The sequence below is a fragment of the Solanum lycopersicum genome, chromosome 12, assembly GCF_036512215.1.
Source record: "Solanum lycopersicum chromosome 12, SLM_r2.1".
NCBI classification, from domain to species: Eukaryota; Viridiplantae; Streptophyta; class Magnoliopsida; order Solanales; family Solanaceae; genus Solanum; species Solanum lycopersicum.
In genome coordinates this window covers 2493829-2506781 of record NC_090811.1, presented here as the reverse complement: position 1 = coordinate 2506781, position 12953 = coordinate 2493829, and the positions used below count along the sequence as shown (strand labels likewise).

The 12953-nt window shown below is 35.9% G+C and overlaps 1 protein-coding gene across 1 annotated transcript; it reads right to left on the bottom strand.

Annotated features, from left to right (window-relative positions):
- Positions 1-32: 32 nt before the first annotated feature.
- LOC101265006 (zinc protease PQQL-like) lies at positions 33-12713 on the bottom strand. The gene is made up of 21 exons (XM_004251607.5): positions 12412-12713; positions 9272-9518; positions 9073-9198; positions 8503-8640; positions 7998-8132; positions 7642-7899; positions 7439-7576; positions 7266-7335; positions 6892-7105; positions 5627-5732; positions 4910-5143; positions 3546-3710; positions 3314-3463; positions 3144-3235; positions 2484-2565; positions 2312-2395; positions 2116-2232; positions 1931-2041; positions 1666-1746; positions 949-1143; positions 33-464 (listed from the first exon to the last, which is right to left on the bottom strand). Exons 1-21 carry the CDS (start codon positions 12621-12623, stop codon positions 387-389), a joined length of 3033 nt encoding a protein of 1010 aa, XP_004251655.1. The 5' UTR covers positions 12624-12713; the 3' UTR covers positions 33-386.
- Between the last annotated feature and the right edge of the window lie 240 nt (positions 12714-12953).

Here is a 12953-nt window from a genome sequence, read left to right as displayed (position 1 = left end):
CTCCAAACCAAAGAGACGAAAAATGCACGTAATTCGAAGAGGAAAAAAAGAACTTCATACTTGCTCAATTATAAGGTAGGGATCAAACCCAAGAAGACACATTCTTTAAAGACTTTGGTTGATACAGTAGTGCAAGCACAATGGTTATCAACTCTCTAAGGGTATTAATCCTGACACAACCTAATGTTTCATTATAACAGTCGCCGATAATAATGGCGCATCGATATATGGTACAAGAAGGCCAAAGCAGAGTATGAACAGATGTCTTGGCAAAAGAAATGTGAGGAAGTCTCTCCTGCAAGCCATTGGACTGTACTACTTTTGGGTTGGATAAGCAAGTGTAGAACAGTTCCCTTCCAAGTCTATTGTCTCAGCAAAGATCTCTTCTACGATTTCAGAGTACTTCGTGAGTATTTCCATAAACTGAGGGATAAAATCGTCACACCAGCAATTCCAGCCAGTATCTGAAAATCGTAGGCAAGACATAAAAAACATCGTATAAAGAAGCAGAACACGAAGAATGACTTTGAAGGTTGACTGTTGAAGATTATGGATGTATAAAGTACAGTACAGCCTAGGAAAGAAATCTACTTAAGAGCAATAGCACCAATATGTTAGCGTTATATTCATGCATGTGTTAATCTCAGAGCTCCAAGATATGGAGCTAAGTTGCGCGTAACTTGAAGCACTAGAACATGTTTAATTAACTGCCATACTTGTACAAGAATAGAGTAAATGCTTCACGCATGCGACAACCTAAGTGAACTTGTCGATGTTATGTAGTTTTTCTTGTTTAAAGTGCTGAGGGATGGGGCAAGGCTGAAGATCAGATTCTCTTTTTCATTCTTTCCGTGGCAAGGACACATGAAGAGGGAGGATATTGTGAATATAAACGTAGGTTAGATCGTGATGCTAGAAGAGGAAATATGAGAACTTCATGAGACTAACCTTTGCATCTCTTGAATAACTTTTGGGTACAGATTGCATCAATGACTTCAACCTTTTAATACGAGATGCCTGAGGCATCAAAATTACTACAGTATACTGCTTTTTACAAGGGAACGGCAAAAGTTTTTGCAAGGCTAGTTGGGCAGTTAATGGCGTCAAGATGCTTCTCACTTTGGAACGTGCAGCCTCTTGGATCTGCATAAGAAAATTAAACAAATTACAAAAGGTGTTGTCCCAGAATATATTCTATTCTAAGGCAATATCTGAACATAATTGAAGTTACAGAAGTTTCAAAGGAAGAACTATATGGCAAACTCCAAAGGGTCCACTGAGGCAGCGAAAGGGAGAGTTTCAAAGGAAGAACTATATGGCAAACTCCAAAGGGTCCACTATAGAAGTGAAAGGGAGCTTTTATGAAAAAGAGAATTAAGCATTTACATTTTAAATTTTCCGAACAACTTCTTATATTTGACTTTACCCAATTTACAACTGTTGGTGCATTTTCAAATTATTTTTTCAAGGAAAAACTGATGGGTTGTGCTGATGCATATTCAACACACCGTAAGTTTACGATCCTGAAATCACGACGGTTGTTTATTTCAAATAGGCATTGATGACAAAGAATGGGATAACACCAACATACATAAGAAATAAGAAGCACCAGATTTAGCAGACTGCATTTAAGGAATTGTACAAGCACTTGAACTAAAAACGAACCTTAAAAGAATTGCCAATATCACCAGAATATATCCGTGACTGGTAACTGCGCAAAATTCTATCTAGCCAATAGTAATTCTCCTGAAAAAAAGACAGCAATCAGCAGTGGATCAAATGGACATTCAAACACTAAAATTTAGACAGTAGAAATTTGGAGCTTTAGTACTATAGATTATATCTGTAATACTCGATATCGATCTTCTCACAATATTTGCAATTTATGAAACTTTGATCCTCTATAGACAAAGATTCTGTAGAACGTCACCTGTAACCCATTTTCATGGGCTCTTTGCTCAATTTCTAGCACGGCCATAGCATCTTCAATTGAAGGTCCTTCCTCTTGAAGATGTAGTATTTCTTCCAAAGCAAGATCAACCTTGTCAAGAATTTGAGGTGTTAGGATTTGCTAACCAATTTTTTGCAACATGCAGATAAAAATTGCAAACATACCAATGTCGATGAGATGTCTGGATCACAGGAGAAATTTATACTAATATCTCCACGGATATTGCCGACTCTGGAGGGCTTATTGCCGCCAAGAAAGACAGAAACTCCAGCAGAATAAATCTAAGGCACAAAAAGTTCCAAGAGTAACAAATTAATGAAATGAATTACAGAATATCACACAGATTACACACGTACACACCTGTCCATACTTGAAACGGAGAACCTGTACTATCTTTGTTTCCAGAAGCTTACTCAAAAATCCAACAAAATGAACATCTTCCATCTATAAATAAGATAAGATGGTATACATGTCAATGTAACACAAAGCTTAAGAATATATAGATCTAATACTAGGAATCTAAACCACATACCATGTTTTCATTCTTTAACTCGACAGGAAAGCATAACTGCACCGAGCATTGTGCTTCTACCATTGGGCTCCGAACAACTTCTCTACAATCACATGCAATTCATAAAATGAGGGTGATATTTTGCACATAAAGCACATCATAGAACTTCAATAGTTTATAACATACAAGAAAATGAACACTAACACTGGGCACCCTAGGCCCCTAATCAAGTTGGATTTTCTCCTTTTATGTTTTTAATTTTATTTTCCGGGGAAGGTGTTATGAAAAAGTGTAACCGATTGTTCCAGGACAAACTGCAGTAACTTCAGACACTGAACAGGAATCCTCTCCTGATCAACTATTCAAACAAACACACACACATGTTCATCAAAATAAAGAAAAACAAAACAAAGAAGTATAAATGATATACATAAGTTTGTCTGTATATAATTTTCTAGTTTCGGGAGAACAATATATAATAAACATCATATCATTAAGACTCCCTCACCAAGCCCCAACTCAAATACCTCAAGGCGTCAGGAGAGAAAGAACAATGGAAAAGGACAAGGTGCAAAGGTAAAGTCTTTGAAGCTAAGGTATCCTTCAATCAATCAGCTTCATTAATTGAAAGTACATAGCTTACTACATTATTAATTAGAGAAAAAATAACATTTGGACCACCTAGTTATTGTTGTCGGGAACTGGAAAGGCAAGCCTTTGAGGTCATCACGGCTGAAACGTAGAACTGCTTCAGGAGGCCTTGGAATTCCACCCTGCATAGTGCAGAATAAACCAATGACAGATGCTAAACAATTCTACGGACCAACATCATTAGAAATCATAGTACGTACCAAGTACTGTAATATCAATGGACATGCTATAGAAGGGTCAATATTCCCAACAATCACCACCGTAAAAGTTGACGGGTCCTTGAAGCAACTATTGAAATATTCGCAAGCTTTATATGGGTTGACTTTCCGAAGGTCATTATATTTGATTGGCTACAAGAAAATACTTTACTATGTAAGTCATGAATATGCCCGTCATTACAGAGTTGGCAATGCAGATTGAAAATCATATTACCCTGAAGAAGTAGGAGTTTCCATAATTAAGCTCTCTCACTCGATTCGCAAATGCAGTGTAAGGATCTCTCTCCTGAGCACGTATGGCTTCTTCGGCCATTTGCATCACAATTTTGACATCTTCTTCTCCGGGCTCAACTGTTGTTGTGAAAAGCTGATATACAAGCTGAGAAAATGCAGAATGCAAAAAGAGAATATCACATACAAATAGGCCAAACAAAATTAACGTTAAAGACCAAGACAACCACTTAAACTTAATTAAAGTGGTTTTTTTTTTGGGATAACCATGGTGTCTGGGTCAGCTTGCACGCACATCAACTAATTCGACGATGTACTTACTATCTCCCACCAACACAGGTGTTGAGTAGCTCTACCCACCAAGGCTAAAGTAAGGCTAAAGTAATGTTCTTTTTTTAATACTATTATTTTAACAATTGGTATCTTTTAAACAATCTTGCTACTATTATCTAGAGAGTATATTTTCAATTGATGGAAGAGAACTTTCCCTAAGAGGTCACTTAAAGAAACTGGTTTCAACTAAAATTTTGCAAAACAAAAAACATTTGAAGCAGCTAAAGTTTGAGATCCCACCATTCAGAGCTACTCAATCAATAGCTGAGCGCCCTTACTTTGAAAATTTTAGAGAACCACGATTCTGATAAGTGGCTCTCTAAAAAAGATTTGACTTCGGAATAGCTCCTCTTTCCAAAAAACAAACTAACATGGGCAGCCAGGCAGACACAGGATGCCATTGTTGCTTTTATCTGCCTTAAAGTTGTTGAAATTCCATTAATAGCACTCACTTGAAACATTTTAGTTTTTAAAAAAAGCATGGCTTCACTCTGAAAAGATAGTTGGATTGCGATCACTTGTCACATGACAATTTCTTTAGTTACATATTATAAGCTTGTTACGGTTATGACAATTTTAGCTTTACGAAACCCATACTGGTAAATCTATTTGTATATCCAAACCTTAATATTTAGGATTCCATACTCTCAAAGACACCCCCACACGATTCCTTGTAATATTGGTATTCAATGAACATGAACGGCGTACCCCATCAAGAAAATTTTATAACTACTCTTTGAATAGAAATCTTCATGAATCATCTGCAAAGGATCATAAGGAATCATTATGAATCTTCAAAATCCTGCTCAATAATTTCTAGGTCCAACCAACTAATCTGAATTTGTCAGGATTTATCCTTCAGACAATTGAGATGGAAAGTTTATCATTTACTCCTGCATGACTTTTGTTTTCTTATGTAATATACATAAATTTAGAATGACACATATATGTAGAGAGAGAGAGATACATGATAACAAAATAGATGCCATGTGCACTTCAAGATAATGGTCTGACCTGCAATGCAGTTTCTAAGTCTGAAGGTGAACAATCACCAGAAAAAGTTCTCATATATGCTCCAAGCTTTGTACCAACTTCAGCTCTTTTTCCAGCAAGCATATCCATGAGGACTGATGGTCTGTAACCAAATATACCAATTTCTCCAGCAATGGTTGAACCCATTGAACATGAAAAGTATTCATTCTCAGGGAGTTCAGACAAACCCCCATATGAGAACCCTGTGAATAAAACCTATTTAAACAAGATGTTAATAGGAATAACGAGTACCACATCAACTTGGACTCAAAAAAAAATGTGTTCCCAGAGTTACTATTCCAAGAGGTATCTTCTTTTAAAATGAATCCCTTTAATGAGCAGCGAGAGCTAGATTTCACAACTCACAGGAATCTTGGGATGGAGATATTGGCTTGGTAAAGAAAGAAGAAGCAATGCTCTAGTAACTAGAAAGAAATAAAAAACTTAATAATCTGCAATGGCATGTTACTGAGCAAAAACAGTGCTGCATATGTTTCATGAGCATCCATAAGGTACATTTTTACCAAACTACCATTTCAATGACAAGAACGACTATCCGCGACATCCATTCACTAGTCTATGACAGCACCCCAAGGAAGGTTGACAAGAAAACTTCATCTCCAAAGAGAAATAAGACATGGAGACCCTTGAATATAGAACTCATTAAAAGTCTCCAGCTTACTCTGTGCGAAAATTTACCTGGTCATCAAGGAAGTCAGTAGATTTATAGCAAACTCGCATTCCATTCGTTAAAATCAACTCAGTGGCTCCAATGTTGGGATATTCAAGCTGCTCTATTATATGCCTGAAAAAAGAAACTAGGATCAGTTTCAGCATATATCATGGCAAGAATGTGACTGCAACTTCCACATGATTGCTTCTCTTTTAGGAGATCAAATCTGTAAACTTGATGACCAAGTCTAAGGAAATGTTGGAGTGACAGAAGGTGCTTAAACAACAGCGTACTAAGTTAATGTGGGCAAATTGTCTTCCCAGAGAAAATCATCCAGACAGTGTTGCTTTGTCCGCAGGTATTTATCATACTAGGGTATTTTCTTTAGATATAGGTGGAACAAAAAATATCTTCTTTTTGGTCTTTTATCTCTGAGAATGCAAAGTATTGCTGACAAATGAAGTAATAATCAATAGTATGAACAACAACATACCCAGTGAAATGCCACAAGTGAGGTTATCAATAATATGAACGCACTTTTCAATTTTGCCTTCAATATACTATGGACGGTACAGTAGCTCATTGCACAAGCTCAATAGTTCTTCTATTATTTTTAAGGGGTAGGTCAGGCTTAACTGTTCTCTTTGACATCCTCGTTTGATAAAAGAAAATAGATTTTACTCCAGAATCTAGTTAGAGTGGAAGTCATAGCCAGTTAGTAGGTAAGAGTGCATTGGTCGTTAGTAGTCGTAGTATTACTCTTGTAGTTTCTTGTCCTTCCATTTCTGTTAGTATTTGTTGTTTCTCGTACTTCGACTGTCGTATTATTTTGTTGTGGTATTGTTCTTTTACTATCGTTGTTTTTATTACTATTTGTTGATTCTTGTCCTTCCATTACTATCTGTTTCTTATTGAGCTGAGGGTCTATCTGAACAGCTTCTCCACCTCAGAAGTAGCGGTATAGTTTGTGTATGCACTACCCTCCCCTGACCCCATTTTGTGAGATTACACTGGGTATGTTGTTGCTGTTGGTAACAGAATAGCAAATAGTACCAGAGAAGAAGTTATCAAGGACATCTGCTAAGAATGATGCATTGCCTTGAAGATCACATCACAAGTGTCTAAGCAAAATATAAAGGCATAAACACAGATGAACTGCATTTCTAAATTTTATAAAACAGTAGCCCACATATAAACAATATAATGAGTTGCGAGACTCTGTCTGTTATGTATGCAGACCTGGTACTAGGTAAAATAAGAGATTATGAAAGTTAAACGTGATATAGTTTACCCTGGATCCGGTTTTGCACAGACAATTTCTTCTGGGATGTTTTCATCATCCCAAGGAGGAAGACTTTTTTCTCTTTCAAGAGAATTAATCTTCATTACAACAGCTTTTAAATCATCCACTGCAGCAGTTGCTCGGGGCTCAATTGTTTTTACAACGCAGCTAGTTGAAGTCCGAAACTTCTCAGAGTATTTGGACACCTCAGATGCTGATATATCTATTCAATCAAAAAAGATTTAGCAATACTAATATCCCCTCCAGCAGGTGAAATGAGAACAAGATTCTCTTTCATTCCATCTTTTCCCTCCTAAATACAATGTTGTTTCAGAAATATATAAGAACTCATAAACAAAAGTGAAATACTAGCAGACACTCACGAGGTAGAAGAGTTTTCTGGAGCTGTGCCTCATACTCAATCCCAACAACAGGTTCATTTCGAAGAAAATGCTACACAGAAAAAACAAAATCACTTGAGATTCACCCAATTGAAGAGGTTTGTGGCAAAGCAACTTGAAAGTTGAAAGAAAGGAAGGGAAGTAATTAGATGCACCTGCAAATATTCATCTCGTAAACTGGTTGATTGCATTTGATCTCGCTCCAAATATGCAGACTCAATCTCTGACATCAGCAGAGCCCGAACAACAGATATTTCACGTTCAGAAAAACCATGAATTCTTACTCTAGCAACCTGGAAACAAGGTATTAGAAACAACTAGAAAGCAGAACATAATTCGAAAGGATTTGGAAACAAACCTCTGTCAACATTGATTCTAAGGCCTCAACAGTACCCTTCTCTTTACAGGATGATGTCATTATATAGGCCTTAACTGGACGGACAAGGATATCAGCTGCAGCCGAGCAAGAATAATAAGGAGGATCTTTGTTACGAGATATTTTAAAAAATCTCTGGTTTAAAGCATGAAAAAACATGGATTCAGTGAGCAATTCCCGGTAATCTTTCACTGTCTTGAGCTCTTCCACAGGCATTTTGCAACTGATCATCACTGCCGACTGTTACAAGCCATTTCAAAAGAAACGTATTAGACCCAGAGCAGCATGAAGGCACAATGTATCTACTGTGACCGATGAAAGATTTGCAGATTACTAACCCCAGCTGCCTCAGATTCCACAAAGCATGAAAATCGTGTCTCATCGTGTGATGGAACCGAAAAGTAAGGTATAAGAGGAGGATCAACTGCTGAAATCTTCTGTCCAAAGTGAGTTTTTATCAACTCAACAACACTCTGTCAAAGAGAAAGCAAATGATCAATATGGTTGATAATGTCTAATTGCAAGACTTTATGTAAAGATTAGATCTAGGTAAGTCCATCTCAGTTATGAGTCGATCCACTAAAGTTGTGGGCAGTGGTTTAGGATTAGATAGCAAGTTTTATTTATCCCCGTTGGATATGTCAGAAACTGAGAAATGATTTTGAATTATTTATGATGTCGATCAATTTAGAAATATATATAGACCTATATATCACTTCACTTCAATAGTTTCAACATGAATTCATGATCGATATTGTCATTGATGGAAATAATCAGATGATTGGGACAGAGAAAAGGGAAGTATGAAATATTTCAGGTAGGAGACAATAACAGTGTACGAACCTGCGTATCAGGAAAGTCCCCAACAGCAATCAAGGCCATATTCTGCAGATGGTACCACTTCCTGTAAAATTGCTTTACTATCTGAGGAGAAACTGTTCGGATCACCCTTTCCAGTCCAATAGGCAGCCGCTCAGCATACTAATAAATAAGGAGATCAGGATGAGAGCAGTCAGTTGAGGAAATAACTTCAACAACATGTTTAAAATCAGCAATGGAAGACAAGATATTAGCTCTTTCAATAATTTATGGTATATACATGAGTATGTCAACTCATACACAATGCTAGTCCCAAAACCAAATAAAAATAAAAATAAAAAGACAACAGCTCATAGCATTGTTTTCTTATTAAAAAATAATAGTAATTAAAAAAAAAGTTGAAAAGAGAACAACTCATAGCTTTATATAAAGACCATTTCCATCTTGTTATAGAATAATATATAACTAGCCATTTTATTGTGCTTAAGGTTTCTCTCTAGAAAGTAAAGTGCATTCAAAGAAACAATACTGTCTATGGGTGGAGAAAAGGGCAAGTGGAACTGATAAGAAGTCAGGAAGAGCTAGAAATGTTACCTTTGAACCTTCCATCATGAGAACCCAGTGTGCATCCTGCATCCTTCCATTGGCATTCCTGGTTCCTCTATACTCTTCCATTACTGCTCCTCTTTCCTTTTCCAAGTCATCCGGTGACACTCTGACCTACATATAGCAAAGTTTAATAAGAAAACTTGATATGATCTACATGATACCATTAGAAAGGCACTGTATGCACCTCTGAACTGAACTCAGCCAACACCGAGATCGCCTGAGACAATAGTTCAGGTTTGTCTACAGGGACAAATAGCTCATAAACAGTTTCATCGGCAGAAGTCACTGCATTCTGACAAGCACCAAATTCTGCCCCAATGCTCTCTAGAAACTTGACAATATCGTGATTTGTGTATTTCTCTGTGGCACTAAAAGCAAGATGCTCAACTATGTGAGCAACTCCGCGTTCTTCCTCTTCTTCTAAAACTGAGCTGCAACGGATTAAGACCTTGAACTTAATTAGCACGTCAACTATCTCTTATCAAAACAAATAGCACGTCAGCTATCATAAAGGAAGAAAACACTGACTAGTTAGGCAACAATGAAGCAAAGTTGGAGTCAAACCAATGTGCAAGTTTTGCAAGATCACAAAAAGAATTGGAGTTGATGGAAGCACCAGAATGAGTTAATATTTGAAAGATTACAAAAAGAATTGGAAGTCAGAAAATTTGAAAGGAAGTTTGAACCAATGTAGAATATGCAACTTCTCCATTATCTAGGTTGAGTTTTGCTCTATGAGCATGATTTACATGTGATTTAACAACCAAAAGGTCTTGTTTCTTGTTGTGCCAGAGTAATACGAAATGATTGAGCAAACAATCAAGAAAGTTGCAAAGGTCTAGAGTTTATTGTTTAACCATTATCTGGAGCTAATTTACCAATAATCATAAAATCTTAGCCCATTACTCATAACATAAATACTTCGAAAGCTCTTTCTCATCTTAGCCCAAAAGAAAAAGAGTCTCGAAGCAGTAAAAGCAGTTGACTTATGCTCTGCTGAGATAGCAAGAATTCAATAAGCCTGACATTTTGTATACTGACTGCACAAATGAATTTTACTTTATTATGTTATTAGATCTATAATCTTTTTTAAAAAAAGGTAAACCAAATTATTTTAGACTAATCGAGAAGAAGAAAAAACTATCAGGCAACTCAAAAACATCTTTTTCTTTAGTCCAATTAGATTATAAGGGCCTATCTGGACCTGCAATATGGAATCGTGATTTGAAATCAGATTGAGAATTTGAAATCAGATTGATTTGAAGTTGAAGTTTTGTTTGGACATGTAATTCAGATTTTGTAAGTTGCATTTTTCTCATAAGCATGAAAACCCACAAGTTTTGAAAAACTATCTAAATTTTTCCAATTCTTATACAATCTTACCAAATAAAAATCATAGTTCATAAACAAAGTATCGTAATATCCTAAGGTGCATCATTGATAAATCGTATATGTTACTTTATAAATAAATGTTTGTGATTACAAACTTCCAAATAAACATAATTTTATACAAATCCGCTAGTCAACAATATTAGTAACTAGTTATTCTTTAATATAATCCATCCTTACACAAGGTACGGACAATTTCTTCATACCAAGCATGAGTCTTTTTTTGCAAAAAAACAAAATGATGTCTTATTTTTTACAAAATATAGACTAATGGGTCAAGTTTGGGTCAAGTTACACCTTGAAAAAATTGAAATAATGATTTGGAATTTTATTTTATTTTTGATAACCGAGAAATCTGTTTGTGACACGCGCACGCCTTTTGGACCAATCACAACCTTCTAAGCTCTGTGAATAATGGGTCCGCTCCTCTACCCTTCTCCACTTAAATACCAGGCTTCGATTTGCGTGGTGTGGGGCTTGAACCTGCGACCTAAGCCACAAATCCTCCAACCTTTAGCCACTCAAGCTAGGCCTTGGGGGCATCAAAATTTGGAATTACAAAACATGTTTTTAGGAGACTTTGAGATTTGAAATCATGAATTCATATTGCATGTCCAAACGCAAGCTAAACCTATTACTCCCTTCGTTTAAATTCATTTGTATGATTTTGATTTGGCACGAAGTTTAAGAAAGTAAAGAAGATTTTTGAGTCTTGTGTCTTGTTAGAGATATATAGAAAGTATCAAAATGTCATCTAATCTTGTGGTCTTAAACATGCAATGCGGAATGGTGAAATTTAAAGAGTTGCCAAAAAATAAAAGAGACGTCCATTTTAAATGGACTAAAAAGAAAGTAAAACAAATAAACTGAAAGGGAGGGTGGAATTTCTATAAGGCGACGCATTTTGTCTTTGCATATTGTCACATCCTTTTAGCTAGATCGAGAAAGAACCCTGCTTCACCTTAACTGCTAGTATTTGAACAAGTGAAAGCTCTATTGTTTGTGTATCCATTGAATTTAAAAAATACAAATATCTCAGAGATGGATAGATAAGTAAGAATTTCTTGAAGTAAAATTATTTACAAGTCAGTATACATAACTTAATCCAATCAAAGTATTGTTAATCAGGGTTGGCTTTGCTAGACAATTGTTCAATTTTCTTGCTGCTACCAGCCCCCACATGATCAACACTTGAGTAAAATAACCAGAAAAACACAGTAAACTTGCACAAGACACTATCGATTGGGTGAGGGAATCAGAAAGGGTCAAACTAGTGTACGATAAAAACACAAATTACTCACAATGCATGAACATAAAAGGATTATACAATTGTAAAAACAAACTAAAATGGATTAATAAAATCAAATTAACAACATAAAGGGTACTTTTTTTAAAAAAAAAAAATTGGACGTACCCAGCTTTCACAGCAAGAGCAAGTGCAGTACTCATTTTGAGTTTAGAATTGGATCAGACATAGTAAGTTAACCCTATTCTCAAAGTACAATTAATTTACAATGTCAGTTTACATAACTTGATTCAATCTATTGTTCATTGGTGTTGCCACTCTTTCCATCTATCCTATCAAGACCATCTATCCTATCCTTGATGGACATAGTTATCTGGTATCTAGAGCCTATTGTTGGTGGAACATGACAGGTATTTGTGGAATCAGTAGAGGTGAACGAAAACTGGCACATACACCACGTTTATCAAAATCAAAGGGGATTGGCATTGCTAGAAAAATTGTTCAATTTTCATGGTGCAACTCAATCCTCTCATTCAACATGGAATAACACAAACATACAAACACAATAAAACTTACACGATACTCTTACCATAAACAAATCAGTGTACAGTCAAAATTCACAAATCAATCACAATATATATCACACAATTGTAGAAACAAACAATATAAATAGGTATTTCAAGGCATACCCAGCTTTAACAGCAAGTGCAAGTGCAGCTCTCATTTTTGGTTTAGAATTGGATCGGACATAGTATGTTAGCCCATTTTCGAGCTTCCCGTATTCAACCCCTTGCGGCGTTTCCGATAATACTTCATCCATATTCACATTTACAAGCTTCAGTGAACGAAATCTGTGCTTCTTCGGCAATATCGGCGATGATTCCGCCGGCAACAAATCCATTTTCCGGTGCCGTATCTTCTTCCTCTCCGGTCTCTAATTAAAACTAATTTAGTTTTTTTAATTAACTGTTCGTTTGTTTTTTTTTTTGGCTAAGTATTTTTTTTTTATCGATTTGGGGAAAGATATCCTATATATAGGATCTACCGTAAGATAATGTGGTTTGCTAATATAAGTGTGACACGTCTAGTAACTTGTTTGGATGGTTTGCGTGACACGTATTGTCTTGTAATATTAGTTTAAATATAATATTTATTATTTATCGTTATTCGAATTTGATTATGTGATAATGTTTGTGGTGATCGATGATATACGATCGTAAATATCTATTTA

Bases quoted from the DNA above. Each gene is read 5' to 3' on its own strand.
- LOC101265006 (XM_004251607.5), bottom strand. From the start codon at position 12,623: ATGGATTTGTTGCCGGCGGAATCATCGCCGATATTGCCGAAGAAGCAC. The intron at 8,133-8,502 runs GTTCGTACACTG...TCTCTTTGACAG, and splicing joins GGGACTTTCCTGATACGCAG to AGTGTTGTTGAGTTGATAAA. The intron at 5,144-5,626 runs GTAAATTTTCGC...TTGTTTAAATAG, and splicing joins CTGACTTCCTTGATGACCAG to GTTTTATTCACAGGGTTCTC.